Source organism: Eptesicus fuscus, chromosome 1 (assembly GCF_027574615.1).
Source record: "Eptesicus fuscus isolate TK198812 chromosome 1, DD_ASM_mEF_20220401, whole genome shotgun sequence".
NCBI classification, from domain to species: Eukaryota; Metazoa; Chordata; class Mammalia; order Chiroptera; family Vespertilionidae; genus Eptesicus; species Eptesicus fuscus.
In genome coordinates, this window is record NC_072473.1 from 113,572,004 (window position 1) to 113,589,637 (window position 17,634).

Consider the following 17,634-nt stretch of genomic DNA (forward strand, 5'->3'; position numbering starts at 1 on the left):
CAAGGTCACATAATCTTTGTTTCAGGCTTTTCCCCGGCCCTGGCCCTGGCCCTGGCCCTGGTTAAGGGTGCGTGCAGGAGGCAAACAATCCATGTATTTCACTTACATTGATATTTCTCTCTGTCTTTCCCTCTCTTCCACTCTCTCTAAAAATCAATGGGAAAATATCCTCAGGTGAGGATAAATAAATAAATAAAGTATATGAAAGGGTGTGTGTAGGTTGTATGCAAATACTAGAACATTTTACATAAGGGACTTGAGCATCTGCAGATTTTGGTATCTGAGGGGGTCCTGGAACCAATCTTCTGTGGATATCAAGAGATGACTATTATTGATATTATAACATATGTGTTTTTTGTACAAATCTATAATAATAAAAGCTTAAGCGACCATCGCAACTGAACGGATGACCAAACAGGCTGCGTGGGGCGACTAGGCTGTCAGGGGGGTTAGTGAGGGGGTGACCAAATGACTGAGCAGCAGACTGCGTGGGGTGACCAGGTCATCAGGGGGGTTAGTGAGGGGCAACCAAACGACTGAGCAGCAGGCTGCGTGGGGCGAACAGGCTGGCAGAGGGGGGCAGTGAGGGGCTACCAGGCTGGCAGGGTGGGGGGGCAATTAGGGGCAATCAGGCAGGCAGGCAGGTGAGCAATTAGGAGCCAGTGGTCCCAGATTGTGAGAGGGATGTCTGACTGCTGGTTTAGGCCCGATCCCCAGGATTGGGCCTAAACTAGCAGTCGGACATCCCCTAAGGGGTCCCGGATTGGAGAGGGTGCAGGCTGGGCTGAGGGGATGCCCCCCGCCTCCGCGCACTACTTTCATGCACCGGGCCTCTAGTGTATCATAGATAGTATAATATCTATCTATATAAAAGGCTAATATGCAAAGTGTCCCCTCAGGCGTTCGACCAGGAAAACAAGTTTGATCGCTTGCTATGATGTGCGCTGACCACCAGGGGGCGATGCAGAACATGGTGGGTGACAGCAGGGCACTGAGGGAGTGAGGGAAAGAGGAGGCAGGGAGGGGAGGGGAACTGCACGGGTGGCGAGGGAAGAGATAGACAGGGGGAACCGCACAGTGCCTATGCACGGGTGGTGAGGGATGAAGGAGGTGGAGAGGCGGGGAACCAAATCGGCCCTGATTGCCAGCCAGGCCTAGGGACCCTACCCGTGGATGAATTTCATGCACTGGGCCTCTAATATATTATATATTTATTTAATCTTCAAAACAACCCTATGCTGTAGATTGCTATTTTAATCCACATTTTACAAATGCAGTAACTGAGGCCCAGAGAGGTGAAGCCACTTGCCCAAGGTCACCCAGCTAGGAGGTGAGCTAGAGTTGAACTCTGATACCCTAACTCCAGGGCCTAAACCACTGTACCATGCCAGGAGTAAGGGAGTAAAGCACTGGCTTATGCCTAGGAATTCTGTGTCCACTTCTGTTTCATTGAAGGGGCTTCTTCAGGCTCATCCTGCAGGGTCCCCTTTGTAACCCCTCAGACCGGGAGCTCTGAAAAGGCTGTTCTGCCTGCCCATGGACTTACGTGGCTGGCCCTGAGGAGGGTCTGCTCCTTGCTGTTTTTCACCGCCTTGGTTACCATCACTGGAGAGTAGGTTTCTGCTATGACTTTACCCTGTCATGGGCAGAGAAGAAGAGGTCTGAGAACCTTTTCCAAGGCACAGTGTGTTTGAAATGGATCAACAAGAAATCCTGACTGAAGGGAGACTTGCCCATCCCTATGGTGGCAATAACTTTTCCTTGTGTGCTTTCTGGCTACTCAGGTCTTTCCTAGTCTTCCATGGCCACCTTAACATTCCCTCCTTTCTGCCTTTCTATCACTCCCTGCCTCTGGATCCCACCAGTGCTCTGGGATGGATCAGAGCCTGGCCCCCACTAGTCGATGGGCTGTTCTGACAGTGTGAGTTTCCTGCCCATCATATCCAAACATCTATCACTTATTGAGCACCTACTGTGTGTCAGGCACTGTGTTTTACATGTGCTATTTCCTCTATAGCTCCTCAGGGCAACTCCTCTGAGGTTGGAACTTTAACCGAGGGAACAGAGGTTCAGCTTGGATGAGTCAGTTGTCCAAGGTCATTGCACAACCAGTTGGGGCAAAGCCAGGACTGTCTCAGGCTTGGCATCCTCAAAGCCTCTGCTCTACCAAGCTGTACTCCCTCTAGCCTCCTTGACAATCTCTGAGTTCTCTGTGGACAAACAACTGGTTCTTCTTCTTCCTTCCTTTCCCAGGGAGGCCTAGAAGGGGTCTCACTGCACCATTTCTGACTGACCAGCTGCCTGAATGGCTGAGGAACTTATGAGGGCTGGAGTAGGGCAGTGTCTGGCCTGGGCTGGGGCCTGGCAAACCCACCTGGGGTATCACGTTGTAAAATGCATACATAGTATTGCTGGTCCCAATCCAGATCCTCACAGCTCCTGAGGCGTAGGCTTGGACGCTGTCATAGACTTGGCTATAATCTTCGAGTTGCACACACATGGGTCCTGTGCAGCTGGAGTTCAGATACTGCAGGGTCTCGGAGTTAAAGCGACTCTTGTTTACAAATAATCTGGGTAGGGAGGCAAGGTCAGGAAGGTCCTGAGAATCTCTAAGGACAATGCAAAGGACCCGAGGCCCTTTGTTGCTGGAGGCCAGGGAGCAGGAGTAGGGAGTAGACCAGGTTTGGAGTAGGTGGGAACAGCGGTCAAAGGGTCAGGAAAAACTCCAAGCTCATGGAAAGGCTGCATACGGTAGTAGGGTAAGTGGTGGAACAGTGAGGGGTAGAAATGGGAGGAAGTCCAGCACAGCAAGCCAAAGAAAAGCAGTACCTGATGGACGAGTCCGTGAGCAGCGTGTAGGAATAGAAGACGGGGTTATAAGGGATGTCACTACTGCGCAGATTGAAGAGCCCTGGGGAGGAGTAAGGGGACTATGTATGAGGCTGAACTGCCTGAAGCCAGCACATTTGACGTCTATGCCTCACTATTTCCTTTGGCACCCCAAAGATTGCCAGCAGCACCCCTGCTTCATCTACCTTTGCATATTTCTCAGTCTTTGGGGGTGGGGGTGTCTTTGAGGCAGGGATGAGAGCTATGGACCCTTCTCTCAGAAAAATGCAGATGCCCAGCCAGCAGTAAGCACACAGTTTCAGGGGGTTCCCAGATTATCTGAAGCCTAGAGCTGGGGTCAGATAAGAAGCCCTGGGCCACACAGGGACAGAACAGAGCTTCATTGGGTGCTATAGCTGGATGTGTGAGTGCCATGGGATGGGGGCAGGGCTGCTGGGAGGTGTTTGCTGAGCCTCTTCCCCTTCATGAGACAGAAACCTTTGCTGTTGTGTTCAGGCAATTCCTCCAGTGGCCTGGGGGATGGCCCCAGATTGCCCTGGGCTTCCTTGTTGCTTTATTCAGTAGATATAATCTCCTTCCCTCTCCCCTTAGTTCCCATAGGCCATGGCCACAGAGCTCTCAGAAGTGGTGGACACCTGGTGGCTGGGGGAGGAGTCCTATACTGCAGGGTCCAGGAGGCTTGGGGGTTGGAGGAAGCCAGTCGCCCACATGTGTACTCACAGGCTGTCTCATCAAGCATTGACAGAAGCACAGCAGTTGGGGCCTTGCGATGCTTCTGCATCTGGCTGCGGATGTTAGATACTTTCTCCTGCCAGGTGCTCCCTAGAAGCAAAGGAGCCCAAAGAAAGCATGAGTAATATACCTTCCCTTTGACACTCTCTGAGGGGGCTCCCTTAGGGCAATAATTTTTCATTTCTCTAAAAGCAGTGGAACTCTTTCTTTAAACAAACTTCTACTCACGCAGTCCTTAGGGATATGGGCTCTGGACCCATGCTATCTGGGTTCAAATCCTAGCTCTGCCATTACTAGCTGGGTGACCTTGGGCAAATTAGTTAGCAGCTCTGTGTCTTATTTTGCACACGTGTAAAATGAGAATAGATCATGATGATAGTATCATTAGGGTTGTTATGGGGATCAAATGAATTCATATATAGGGTGTCCCCCTAAAATGTGTACACACACATTGAATAATTACAAAGGCAGTGTTTATTAAAATACATTTCATTTTCAAAATTGAGCTATCAGGCTAAAGTGTGTATACATTTTTGGGAATTCCCTGCATTTAAAAATTTTTATTGAATTTATTGTGATGACATTGGTTAGTAAAATTATACGGGTTTCAAGTGTATATTGTATTGTGTGTTCACCACCCCAAATCAAGTCTCCTTCTGTCACTATTTATCTCCCTTTACCCTGAATGCATATTTGTAATGCGCATAGAATGGTATACTGGGGTATAGTGAGTCTGATACAACTTTCTGATCAATAAATATGCATGCAGAACAGAGAGCAGGAAAGCAGCCCTAGTTGAAGGGCAAAAGAATAGGACTGGGCCATGTTTAAGTCTCTTCCCTGCAGTAACCCTGGTGCTTAATAAGCCACAGATCTGGTCTTAAGCACTTTGTATACATTGTTTTAATTCTTACTTGGCCCATTTTACAGAGTCTTAGAGGAGGCAAAGTGACTTATCTAGGGTCTTATAGCTGGCAAGGGGTGGAGCTGAGATTTTAACCCAGTTGGTTTGACTACATGGCTCACACTCTTAATCTGTACAGACCCTGAACTATCTTGCTAACATTGTCAGTCTCCAAACCTGTCCTTAAATTCAGTATCACAGAGCTGTACTTTCTGGGATGCTTGTATCCTGGTTCTAGGACTTTAGTTTTCATCTTTTATTCCTGCTCCCTATAAAGAACCTACCTCTACACAGGGCTAGGAATTTACCCGTAGAAGGTCATAACCCCTTAACCTTTTGCACTCGGATGTTGAGTGTGGAGTGTGACTCGACACGGTTAGCATTAGAATAAAGGAATCGAGAAAAAAGCAAGCTAGTGCAAAGGGTTAATAGGGTCCTAGTTGGGCTCAGAGATTAGCATAAATAACTGAATGCCATTTAAAAAAACTGTGTGCAAACAGCTAAAACAATTCAACAAGAATCAAAGCTTTGGGTATCACACCTTTTTTGTTTTTCCTTTTCATTTCTCCCCACTTGGGTATGATACTTTTTAAGGTTTATTTTATTTTACTCTGGTAAAATACACGTACCATAAAATGTATCATTATAACAATTTTAAAGTGTACAATTCAGTGGCTTTAAGAACAATCACAAGATTGTGCAACCACCACCACTATCTAATTCCAGAACATTTTCATCATCCCCAAAGGGAACCCTATAGCCCTTATGCAGTCTCTCCCTATTCTACCCTCTTTCAGCCTATAGAAACCACTACTCTGCTTTCTGGCTCAATGGATTTGCCTCTGCTGGATATTTCATACAAATGGAACCATACAATATGGGGCCTTCTCTGACTGGCTTCTTTCACCTAGAATTATGCTTTCAAGGTTTATGAATGTGATAATTTTTGAGACAAATAATGAAAGAAAATTTAAATTGTCTGATACAGCCCTAGCCGGTTTGGCTCAGTGGATAGAGTGTCAGCCCAAGGACTGGAGGGACCCAGGTTTGATTCTGGTCAAGGGCACATACCTTGGTTGCAGGTTCCCCGGCCCTGGTCGAGGTGCGTGCAGGAGGCAACCAATCAATGTGTCTCTCTCACATTGATGTTTCTCTCTGTCTCTCCCTGTCCCTCCCACTCTTTCTAAAAATCAATGGAAAAATATCCTCGGGTGAGGATTAACAAAAACAAAACAAAACAAAACAATCTGATACATACAGGTATCTTTGCGTAACCAACTTTTCAAGTTTTTTCCTTTGCTCCCTCTGCCCTTCAAAACCTTTGAGTTGCTGGAGAAACAATCTCTCGTCTGTATAACTTTAGAGACTCAGGAACTTTATTTTCAGGCTTCCAGGCCCAGCTCTGGTGCCTGATGGCTCTTCCTTGAGGACTAGCAGCCAGCTCACTTGTGGGACATGGCAAAACTCATGCAACTCATGCAAATTCTCTCCCAGTTTCTGGGAGGTTTTCCTCTTTATCCCCTCCCCTTCCCGACATAACCGTGCCCTTCTTTATCTGAACCAGATAAGTTTTATGTTTGATGGAACAGCCTTGGATATAAAGTTTCTTTAAAACCTGCCAAGATGCAGAAAGAATGATTCTATAAGTTACATCAGAATGGATAAAGAAAATTGGACACAATTTTAACTTGTTTCATCAGAGCTGCTATTTTGAAATTTCCCTCCTGCTTTTTTGTCTCCTCTCCAAACAACAAATGTGCATGGACCTGCAAGTGAAAAGGGGCCTCTCAGATTGCCCAATATTCCTAGGAATCCAAGTCCACTGGCCCGTTCAAAATTCCTGGGAAGGTAGAGTGTGGCCAAGACTCTGATTCATAGTCAGTAAGTAGCCTGGTCCCGCCAGGTTTTTAGTCACTACTTACAAGAATCATAGAGCACACTGTTCTTTTATGACATATTTAGATGGTGTCAGCAGGGTTAAGGTTATTGATGTTAGAGTTTTTGGGGTCACTTAACTTTCCTTTGTAGTCCGGTTGAAACTTGAATCCTAATCTGTGCCACACACTGACCCTGATCTTATTTACTGCCTTTGTCCACCCTGGCCCACCCAACTCCAGCGACCTTAAATCTAAATTCCTCATCACAAGAGCGCTGGAACTCAAGGTTTGAATGAGTCAATGGGAGTTGGTCTCCAATACCACATCAGCAACTCATATTGTGTTTTTTCTCTCTTCAAAAGGGTGTGTTATTTTTCATCTTTCTCTGACTCCCTTGTTTTCTCTCTCCCTGCTTCCTATTGCTTCAAATACTAACACTCTTTTATTCCAGCATTTTCTAAATATGGTCTGAGGACCTTTGATTCTGAGTCACATTTGAGAGGGCTCAGAAATCTGCATTTTAAACAAACATCCCAGGCAATTGGGGTGGACATGAAGTTTTGAGAACTATTGCTTTGGTACCTCTCAGGACAACTTTTTTTTCAGTCAAAGTAGCAGCAGCAAGGGCCTGTGTTGCTACATGTTGGGAAGGAGAGCTGGCTTGAGGATTCACCTGTGAACGCCTCCTGCAGGACATAAATGGGCTGGCTTGGAACTGGAGGCCTCTTTGAACCCCATACCAGGTCCACAAGGTTGGTTGTGATTGGCACCAGCTCTCTGTCAGAGCCTTGGAGGGCTGTGTCATAACTCTTCCAGGTGCCTGCAGAGACAAGAAGGAGTCACTTGTCCCCTGCCCACTTAAGCCTCAGGAAAAATTGTGACTCAGGCACAATTAGTCTTTATCCAGTCTGTCTCCTGTTCTGCTCCTGTAGCCCTAGCTGTCCAGAGCCTGTCCAAGCAGCCTGGCCCTCCTGAGTCCTGTCTTCTCACCTTCCTCTTTCCACTTTCAAAGACTAATTTCCCTGAGCCCACCCCAATACTGTTTATAGCCAATTGGCTAAGCTCATCTTATTAAGTACCAATGGATGTGAGGCCCTCTTTTGGTACTATCCATTTCGACTGAGCTTCAATGTCATATCCCAAAGGAATGGTGATGTTTAGGCCATTGGAAAGGCTATAAAAAAAACCATTTCTGAAGTGGGAGCCTTTAGTACATATTTACAAGGTCTCCATCCTTGGGGTCAGGCTGGCCAGTCAGCTGGGGCCCCAGAACCCAGGGAGCTGCATTCCTGCGGGGGTGGGGGGGGGTGGGGGAAGGACTGTGCTTCTTTACTCAGAAGCCATATCAACTTCTTTGACCCTTCCAGGCTGCCTTCCAGAAGAGGGCTACCAAGTAAGTGATTCTAGTGCCCTAATTGGTAGAGTTTCAGGTCCCAAAGGGTTGTTCTGGGTTCAAAGACATCTTAGACTATTCACCTGCTAGATCTTAATAGTTCCCTGAGTCTTCTAGGTTAAGTCTCTGCACTCATGACTTTAAAAAGTCTGTATTCATTCTTTTAAATATATTTTCATTACAAAATTCATGAATACATTCTTGTTGCAAAATATTCTGAAAGCACAAGTTCAAACACTATGTCTTTAGTCTCCCTGCCCTTCCTTCTACCAAACTATGGTTCTTTACATCCCAGGGAAGCTGAGTCATCCTCATTGGTGTGGACAAATACAGGGACTGAAGGAAGAACTTACCAATGGAGAAGAGGAGGGGGTCAAAGCCCACATGCCCTCCAGCAGGAATCTCAGTGAGGAGCCAGTTGACAATGGGAATACTGCCAACTTAGGGGAAGACAGGAAGGAACAGAGGTCACCTCCAGGGCCAACCCCAGACTCTCTAGCCAGGCTTCTGCCCTTGACAGTGCTGCCATGTGTGTCCTCCTTGATAGCAGCCTCAAAGTTTAGGAATGGCCTCGAATTTCCCCAGCTTTCCATTGGGACCCAACTTGGCCTTGAATGTACCCCCTCACCTAGTACACCCCGAACTTACCGTACTCTGGGTTCCAGGGCATAGGGAACAAATCCATGCAGCCCCTTTACCTTCCTTATGGAGCTCCCAATTGCAGTCCATCTCTTGCTCAGCTTGGGTCCAGTAGCGACTGTCAGTCCAGAGACCTGCTTTCCCCATGGTTACCACTGCAGTTCCTGGGGCAGAACAAAGAAACTTGGAGGTGAGAGTGAAGGTGAGGGATGTGGTTTTATTAGTGCATGTGCAAGAATCAGCAAGAGAAGCTTGGATTTCATTCAAGGAGCCAGGATCAGGGTGGGAGGCCCCTTCAAAAACTGGGACCTCATATAAGGCCTCTCTACATTTGTGCCTCATTTGGCCATGTGAAGTGATGTTTCCCCTAAAAGGACCAGCAAAGCAATACTTTGTTCCCAAGTGACCCAAGGGAATCAGCGGGCTCCTAGTGGCTAGACATAGGAGTAGGGACTGTCCCAGAAAAAGAGCTCAGGTAGTGCTAGGCTGGGCCTGGCTGTGGCAGAGGCAATGAGCATGGGAAGGAAGCCAGGAGGGCTCTCTACCTCATGCAGAAGTGTGGCTGGTGGACTATGAGATGTGTGCCCTGGGGAACCTGATGGAACACTTGCTCTGGTGACCCTTTTTGCAGTGGTGGAGGGGAGGCAGAGTAGTAAGGGGCTTCTGGACACCAGGTTCTGGGGTCTTGGGTGCAGAGAACCTGCCATACCAGGGTACCTGTGACAACCTCTGAGTCGACCAATAGAAGCAACGAGGGCAGGGTAATAGTTGTTACCTGAAGACCCTGTAAAGCCTGTCATCCATGTAAGCCTCTTGTCATGTTCGCCAATGTACTCACTCTAGGAAATCAACATTATTGTTAGCCTTCCTCAGGAAATCAGACCTCACATGAAAGGCTCCCAACCACATCCCAGTTTTTTTTTTTTTTTGTCAGATTGATCCAGTCCTAAAAGCCAGGCATATTGGGCATCTCTTCCAGGAAGCACTCTGGAATTCCCCCCCCCCCCAGGTCTTAGGATCTCTTCCCTTGAACAACTATATCTCTTAGGGTCTAAACCCCACAATCTAGTACTGGAGTGTTTTGCAAAGGAGTCTTGAATCCCTGGACAGAATGCAAATTCTGTGCAGTCTGGGATCATGTCTTTTGGTTCTTCTAGGTTCTTCCCTCCAACTGTCACCCTATGTCCCCAGTCTAGCATAGTACACTGAGTCCATCATAAATCATTTCTGCAGAGGGCTTTATACATTATAGTATTTTGATCCTCATAATCCTCAGACACAGAGTTCATTATTCCTATCTCGCAGAAGAGGAAACTGAGGCTCAGAAGTTCAGACACTTAGCCAAGGTTATTAGTCTTTCCCAGCAGGTGGGCAAACTAATTCAAGTAATCTTATTGACACTAAAATTCCTCCTCTTCCAAATGGGTTTGTGCTGGAAAGGTGGATGGGATGAAGGGGGAAACAGTAGTGGAAAATTGTGGGCAGGGCTCTGCTTTGGGAAAAGCAGTTCTTCTTCAGACTACATTATTTCCTGTCTGCTTCCCCTCCCCTCCCCTACATACACCCGAACTTGTGTAGTCCGGGGCTCTGGATGATTTCAGTGCCCCGTCTATTAGGTTATGAAAAGGGCTGAGCAGGAAGGGAGTTTAGCATTCTTCCAGTCCTATTCCAAGACCACATTCTATCCTCCTAAACATTCATTGTAGATCTGCCATCTAGGAAGTGATAAAAATCCATTCTGAAGTTGTTTATAGTTTCATTGCCTGAGGTCAAGATTTGACAATGTCTTCTCTCCTATGTAAAGGATTGCATTCTTTCAGCTGCCTTAAACTCCCATGTCCAAGCTCCCCATTTCCTTCCTTTGCCTGTCAAATCCTTCCTCTGCCTTCATCTTCTGAGTCATAACAATCTCCTGTTTGTGGCCTGTTCTCATAAGCTGATCCGGTGTAGCAGAAAAGGCAAGGATGGGGGGTGGGAGCCATCCCTTACCATGTGGGCATCCGTGTTTGGGATGATGTACGCAGAGAGGTTCTGGTTTTGCATCTGCTGGCGAAGGGCTGTGAGCTGCACTGTGGTATTGACCACAGTAACTGGAAGGTACTGACACGGGACAGAAAGACACCAAGAACACACAGAGACACATATTGTTTAGAGAAAATGATGCCTGGGCCCCCATCATCTGGAGGAGCCACCAGCCTCTTCTTAGGCAGGGCTTTGGGACTGGTAGGGTGGGTAGGCTGGGCTGGCCTGGAGAGGGATGGGGAAGCAACTGATGTTATGGGTTAGTCTAGATTAAGGTGCATGGGCTGAGCAGATATGGAAGTGTTGAAGAGCTTGGAGAGGGATCCTTTGTGAAAATAATGGGACCTTAGTCTAGGATTGTGGGTGAAGTTGCAGGGGACAGTCTCTCTTTGGATATCTTAGAGGTAGCACTACCAATTTAACAAATAAAAATACAGGATTCCAATTCAGTCACATTTGAATTGCAGATAAACAAATAATGTTTTAGTGTAAGTATGTCCCTTGCACTATTTAGGGCATACTTATGTAAAATATTATGCATTATCTTAAATTCAAATATAACTTGGCATTCTGTATTTCATCTGGCAAACCTGCCTCAGAGACTTTTTCAAGTTTCCATTCACTGGTTTCAAATGGCAAAGGAGAATGAATGAGTAACCCCAGGAGTTTGGGACATTGTCCAGAAAGATCCCCTCCAAGCCAGACAGTTTTTAAAGGCTGCTTTATCTTTAAAATAAAGTGTGGGTTTTTTATTTGTTTATTTTGGTTTGTTTTGCCTTCTACTCCACAATATATCCATGTTTGCTTTTAAGGAAAAGTAATGTGGCTGGCCCACCCACCTGTCAGCCCCAGTGGTCTCATAAAGTTGGCAATGCAAGGAGATGTACTCCTGAGACTTAGCGGATACTGGCAGGCCCACTAGCTCTCACCTTTTAGCCTACCCCTGCCTAGGGAAGCTCTTTTACCTATTTTGGTTTTGGAAAGAATCACTTTGGTGACCAGCCAAGAAGCTGATGATTTTTTTTGCTTTAATCTATTGGGCCTTCTCTACGTCTTCACACTCTAGGCCCCCCTCTCTTGCCCTTCCATTGTCTCTTCTAACCTTCTGTCTTCCTCCCTCCTCCCTTCTTTGCCTTCCCTTTTGCTGTTCCTCTAGAATTCTTGTTTTCTTTCCTCCCAGCTTCCTCCTGGCCTCTGCCTAGACTCAATCAAAGGTTAGCTGTGGGCCTCCTATCCACTTTCTTTCCCCTTATCCTTCCCTCTGGTGGGGCTGTCCAGGTCCAAGCCAGGACAGAAGTAGATAGTCTGCTGTAGGAATGGGTGGGAGGGAAGGATGAGGGGTGAATATCAGACACCTGACAATGTGCTGCCCTTCCTGAGGGATGTTAATCAGAAATAGTGGCCCCAAAGTCCAGAAATCAGAAGACAGGCTGGTAGAGGGAGAGGCTAGCAACTGAGCCAATGCGGGATGGGGAGGACGATGGGACCTATTGCGTGGGCTAAGCCAGGGCCTCACATGAGGGCTCGTTGAACAGTTTCTCACGTTCTCTCTTCTCAGGTCCACTGGTTTTGCATGGCCCCTGGCACAAACTAGAAAACAGGAGAAAAATCCAGGGTCACTTGGCGATCAGATAATTTCGAGAGAGTACAGGGACATGTTCTCCCAACCTTCCTTCCTGTCCCTGCAGACCCTCTATCGTTTGAAAACACACAATGCTGTCCAACTCTCCTTGAGGATAAAAATGATCACATTTCATAGGAAATCAGAATGAATTGGCTGTTAACCTGGGTCACAATAAAAGAAACCTGATCCATCGACAAGTGATTGCCACTTTGGGAAAGGTTTTAGTGCTCATTAAATCAAATTTTTCCTTCTAATCTAATTGGGTCTCTTCAGGGTCTACTGAACTGCAAAAGTTGTATGTAAATTAAATTTTTGTACTCAAATTTTCTTTGAAATGCTCTAGAGGATCTCACTAAATAATCACCCTACCTTCATTTTACCCTTCTATAAATCTAATTTCATATACATTGGGTTTACTTAAAGTCAAGGCCCACTTGTATCATCCTATCTAATAATAGAGTAACATGTAAATTACCATCACTCTGCTACGCCCACGATTGGGCGGCGGGAGGCTGGGGGGCGGGACTCGGGGTGGCCTATCCTGCCATTTCAAGGCACGGATCCGCTGCCACTGAGGGGGGCTACCCTGCTGTTGAGAGGCGCAGGGGGCGGGACTTCTGCCCCCTGCGCCTCTCAATGGCCAGATCCGTGGCCACTGAGGGGGACTGCCGCGGACACCCAGCTGCGCCTCTCAATGGCAGGGTAGCCAGGTGTCCGCGGCAGCCCCCCTCAGCGGCCGTTGAGAGGCGCAGGGGGAGGGAGTCCCGCCCCCTGCACCTCTCAACAGCAGGGTAGCTCCCCTCAGCGGCCGCGGACCATCAAAAGTGGGGGAGCTGGGTGCCTGTCTGCTCTGGCACCAGGTCTTTCAGAAGCCTCCGGCCGGCTCGGCGGAGGCTTCTGAAAGGCCTGGTGCACCAGAGGACAGGCACCCAGCTCCACCGAGAAAAGCGAAAGCGTGTAGGGGACCCTACACGTGCATGATTCAATCATGCACTGGGCCTCTAGTCTATATATATAAAAAGCCAGTGACCATAATGGCCATAACAACCTTAACTACTGGTCGCTATGACGCCCACTGTGGCCAGCGAACCAGCTGATCAGGGCTGGGGCTGGCCAGCCAACCTCGAAGCCCCTCCCCCCTGCCAGCCTGCCCCTGATTGGACTCTCCCACCCCCATCAAGAGCAGAGCCGGCTGGCCAAATGCACCCCCTCCCTCAGCCTGCCCCACCACATAGGCCTGAAGCCCCTCTCCCTGACCAGCCCAATAGGGGCGGGGCTGGCCAGCCAACCTCCCACAGGCTCTCCCCCAGGCCGGCCCCACCTCCTATGGGCCCTCACCACCCTGATGGGCCTGCAGCCCTTCCCCCTGGCCAGCCCTGCCCCAATAGGGGTTGTGGCCAGCCAACCAATCTCCTGCAGCCCCTCCCCGCACCAGCTCCACCCCAGATTGGCCTCCCCACCCCAATCAGGGGCAGGGCCGGCCTGCCAACCACCCAAGGCTCCTCCCCCAGGCTTCTGGCCCCCTATTGGCACCCCCCACCCCATTCGGGGGCAGGGTTGGCCACCCCACTGCCCACAGCCCCTCCCCATGGTTGGCCCCACACCCAATCTGCCCCCCAACCCCAATTGGGGGCGGGGCCCGCCAGCCAATGACCTGCTGCCCCTTCTCCCAGCTGGCCCAGCCCTGATCAGGCCTGATCGGCCGGCTGGCCAACCTCCTGCCATCTCCTCCCAACAGGCCCAGCCCCGATCCTCCTGGGGCCTGGCCGGCCGGACCCCACCCGTGCACTGGGCCTCTAGTTTCATATAATCCAAATCTCTGCCTATCATTCCAGGCCAGTTTGAAGTATGTAAGACAGGCAATCTCAGCCTGACATCATCACCTGGTGGGAAAAGGTGGGTTAGCATTAAAGAGCTCCTACTTTGTGCCAAACACTGAAGTCAACAATTTATTTATAGTATCTCATTTGATACCTGTAGCAATTCTGTGAGATGAGTATTATTGTTTACTTGCTATAGAGGAGGAAGCTGAGGCCCAGATCGGTTTAGTAACTTGACCAAGTTTGGCCACAGTAAGTCAGTGGTAGGTCAGTGGTTTGAATCTGGGCCATTGGAGTACAAAAATCCAACCATGGAAGGATAGTGCCACAGAAGGGACAGAGTGCACGGAGAGACTTAGTTTCCAACTTGGGCTGTGCCCCAAATTTAGTGTGATCCAAGTAGGATCGCCAAGTATTCAGAGTGAACATTTCCTAAGTGCCTACTGTATGCCAGGCGCTGGGTTAAATCCTACAGGCTCTGGGCCTTAAAAGTCCAGTGGTCTCTGATAGTCTGTCCCTCTAGCACCTCACCTTTAAAAAATATTTTCATTGATTTCAGAGAGGAAGGGAGAGGGAGAGATAGAAACACTAATGATGAGAGAGAATCACTGATTGGCTGCTTCCTGCACGCCCCCTACTAGAGATTGAGCCCGCAACCTGGGCATGTGCCCCCACCCTCTCCCCCTTCTGGTTCATAAGTCGACGATCAACCACTGAGCCACATTGGCTGGGATAGCACCCCACCTTTTGAGAAATAATGGGGGCCTGAGTATGGACACTCCCACTGCACTTTTACTTTCTGAGTGGGTTGAGCTATAGATAGAAGGAGGGTGACTGGGGTTTAACATTATGAATGCCCTGCCTGGTTGTCTTGGTCTTATAAACTCAAGGGGGAGATTAAATCTTATTGATTTAAGATAATGAATCCTCATTTCTGCAGGAGCAGATCTCTGACAAAATGGTGGTGCTAAGATGCCAACATAAAAAGCAAGACTCAGCCAACCTATGCCCTGTTCTCTGAGGCCAAGGCTGTGGCTCCCAAGGGTAGGCTCTGCAGCCAAATCATTCCGTGGTCCCTGACACAGGGCCTGGCACTGGAGAGGTACTCAGGAACTGGGCACTGAATGAATGAGCAAAGTCCTGCTGACAGAGCAAAGGGAAGGAAGGCCTCTCTAAAGCTTGAAGTGGAGTGGGTATGGAGGATGCTGAGCTGGGCAGTTCGTTGTGACCAAAGAGGACAAATGGGGTACCATAAAGGGTGACAAAGACCAAGCTTTATTTATGCTCTTCCAAGCCCTTTTCTCAATTAGGCCTTGACTTTGGCCTGCTATGCCCATCCTGTCCTTGATGGTCCTGAATCTACCAGTCTTAGAAAGAATATTCCTAAGTGAGTTTAGAGAGATTCCCCAACCCTTAATATCTGATTACCTCTTGATATCTGATCAAATTCCTCACTCCCACCCTTGGTATTTGATTACCATGGCTTGCCTTCCACAAGTATCCTATTAAGTCGATTTAGCAAGAATCTCCCTACCCTTGCCTAGCCAGCATGGCTCAGTGGTTGAGTGTCAACCTATGAACCAGGAGGTTACAGTACAATTTCTAGTCAGGGCACATGCCTGTGTTGCAGGCTCAATCCCCAGTGTGGAGCATGCAGAAGGCAGCCGATCAATGATTCTTGCTTTTCATTGATGTTTCTTTCTCTCTCTCCTTCTCCCTGAAATCAATTAAAATATATAAAAAAAGAATCTCCTTACCCTTGATGTCTCCTCTTAGGAATTTCCCATCTATTGACTTCCTTTCTCTGATCATTGGCCATCTTTGTTGTATTCAGAGTTAAGCCCGATCTTCCTCCCCTATTGCAGTGTCCCTATTGCAATAGTCTTGAATAAAATCTTCCTTACTTTTGTTTTTAATTGAGAGAGGAAGGGAGATTAGATAGATAGATAGATAGATAGATAGATAGATAGATAGATAGAGAGATAGAGAGAGAGAGAGAGAGAGAGAGAGAGAGAGAGAGAGAGAGAGAGAGAACATTGATCGGTTGTCTCCCACATGTGCCCGACCAAGGAACGAACCCACAATCTGAGCATATGCCTTGACTGGAAATCAAACCCACAACCTTCTGGTATACAGGATGACATACCACAACCAACTGAGACACACAGGCCAGGGCTCTTCCTTACTTTAAAAAAAGTGCCAGATCATTTTTCCCCTTTAACAGGTGGGAATGGAAAGGTGTCAAACCAGACTAGACCTGAGTCTTGAGGGTCTCAAGGACTGTCCCTGGTGTTCTTCCTCAAGACAGAGAGGGGCCAAGAGAAAAAGAGACAACTGGGCCCAGCCCTCACTCCAATCATTTCTGGACCTGCCCTCCCTGCGTGAGAGGGGATGGAGAGATCGGGATGCACATACCAGAGAGGAGGACAAGCCAGGGGCAGCAGCCCCAGGAAGTCCAGGCCATGGAGTCTCCAGATGCTGGTGCTGGGTCAATGGAGGGACAGGGGAGAGGGGAAGGTCTCTTCCTTTCCTGGCCTCTTCCTCCAGGCCTTTCCCGGGCAGGAGCAGCCAGAGGGCAGGGGCTGGTGATATGGAGGTGTCCAGCTGGTTGATGAAGAATCCCCTTCTGGTTTGTTGTTTATGAAGGATCCTGGACTCAGGGTGGGCAGAGAAGCCTCTGCTTGCTACCAGTCTCCTGGAATAAGGTGTGAGCCTGCTCCCAGGGCAGAGTCCAAAGATCTGCTTCTCCCAGTCCCCTTTATCTACAGCAGCCAGCCTCTGGCTATTCCTGAATTCTGTCCCCCTCCCTCCGGCAAGCTGTTTCCCATTAGCTCCCCACCCCAGGCTCTGGCTACAATCCCACTTTTGCTTCCAGATGGAAGTTTATCCTTCCTCCTTCTTTAAGGTGGCCTGTGTCAGAAAAAGCCAGTGACCTCTCTCCCTAGAACCTGGGAAGCCCCACTGCACCCCTCAGGGAAGTTGTTTATATCTGGACAGTTACTTTCTTGAGCTGCAGTGAGTCACCTCAGGAGAGCCCACTTTGCAAAAGTGCTGCCAGTCACTGGCAGAGGGTAAGACTGCCTTTCTCTTGGGACTGTTAATACCATTCACACCTGAGAGGGGGAAAGGCCCAAAGGCCTGTTTGGAGGGATTAGGGCAGTGGTTCCCAATGTGGAACACACACTCCACAGGGGGGCAATTTGATTTTTAAGGGGAGCTATTTGAGAATGAGTTATTAACAGTGAATTTTTTTGCATTTCTTATGGTTCTAGGGGCCTCATAGACAGCATATAAATATATATTGTGACACATTTATGCATTTCAGTTCTCTATTATATGTTTTGAAACTTTATTTTTTACTAGTGGCCCAGTGCACAAAATTTGTGCACATTAAAAGGGGATTAATTAGAGAAAATATTTTAATATTACTATTTGCCCTTTCTCTATAAGTGTCAGAGATGAAAGAAAATTAGTAAAAGGTATATGAAAATCTCCCTCCTATCAGAGTCTGGGGTGCGCTGCGGGACCCAGAGTCAAGTCTCCGCCCACCCATGTGTGCCTCAAAATTGCATGAGACCCAGACCCAGCTGGCCCCCCACATTGAGCTAGATCCAGACCTTGCCGGTCACACCCTTGTCAAGCCCTGCTGGGCGGGGGGCATGGCCTCAGGTCCCGGGCCTGGAACCAGGGTGGGGGGCACGTCCTGAGGTCCCCTGTCAAGCCCTGTCAGGTGGGGGGCATGGCCTGAGGTTGCCTGGCCTTGTGTCAGGGAA

General features: G+C 48.4%; 1 protein-coding gene across 1 annotated transcript in view; it reads right to left on the reverse strand.

The window, feature by feature from the left end:
• XPNPEP2 (X-prolyl aminopeptidase 2) overlaps nt 1-16,325 on the reverse strand; it is a 31,341-nt gene extending 15,016 nt beyond the window's left edge. Inside the window, exons 1-11 of the mRNA XM_008153902.3 lie at nt 16,277-16,325; nt 11,934-12,007; nt 10,385-10,495; nt 9,171-9,234; nt 8,455-8,559; nt 8,110-8,196; nt 7,037-7,183; nt 3,571-3,672; nt 2,830-2,911; nt 2,375-2,570; nt 1,547-1,636 (exon numbers count right to left, since the gene is read on the reverse strand). Of these exons, the coding sequence (XP_008152124.2) occupies nt 1,547-1,636; nt 2,375-2,570; nt 2,830-2,911; nt 3,571-3,672; nt 7,037-7,183; nt 8,110-8,196; nt 8,455-8,559; nt 9,171-9,234; nt 10,385-10,495; nt 11,934-12,007; nt 16,277-16,325 (1,107 nt within the window). The remainder of the gene's footprint in view (nt 1-1,546; nt 1,637-2,374; nt 2,571-2,829; nt 2,912-3,570; nt 3,673-7,036; nt 7,184-8,109; nt 8,197-8,454; nt 8,560-9,170; nt 9,235-10,384; nt 10,496-11,933; nt 12,008-16,276) is intronic.
• Between the last annotated feature and the right edge of the window lie 1,309 nt (nt 16,326-17,634).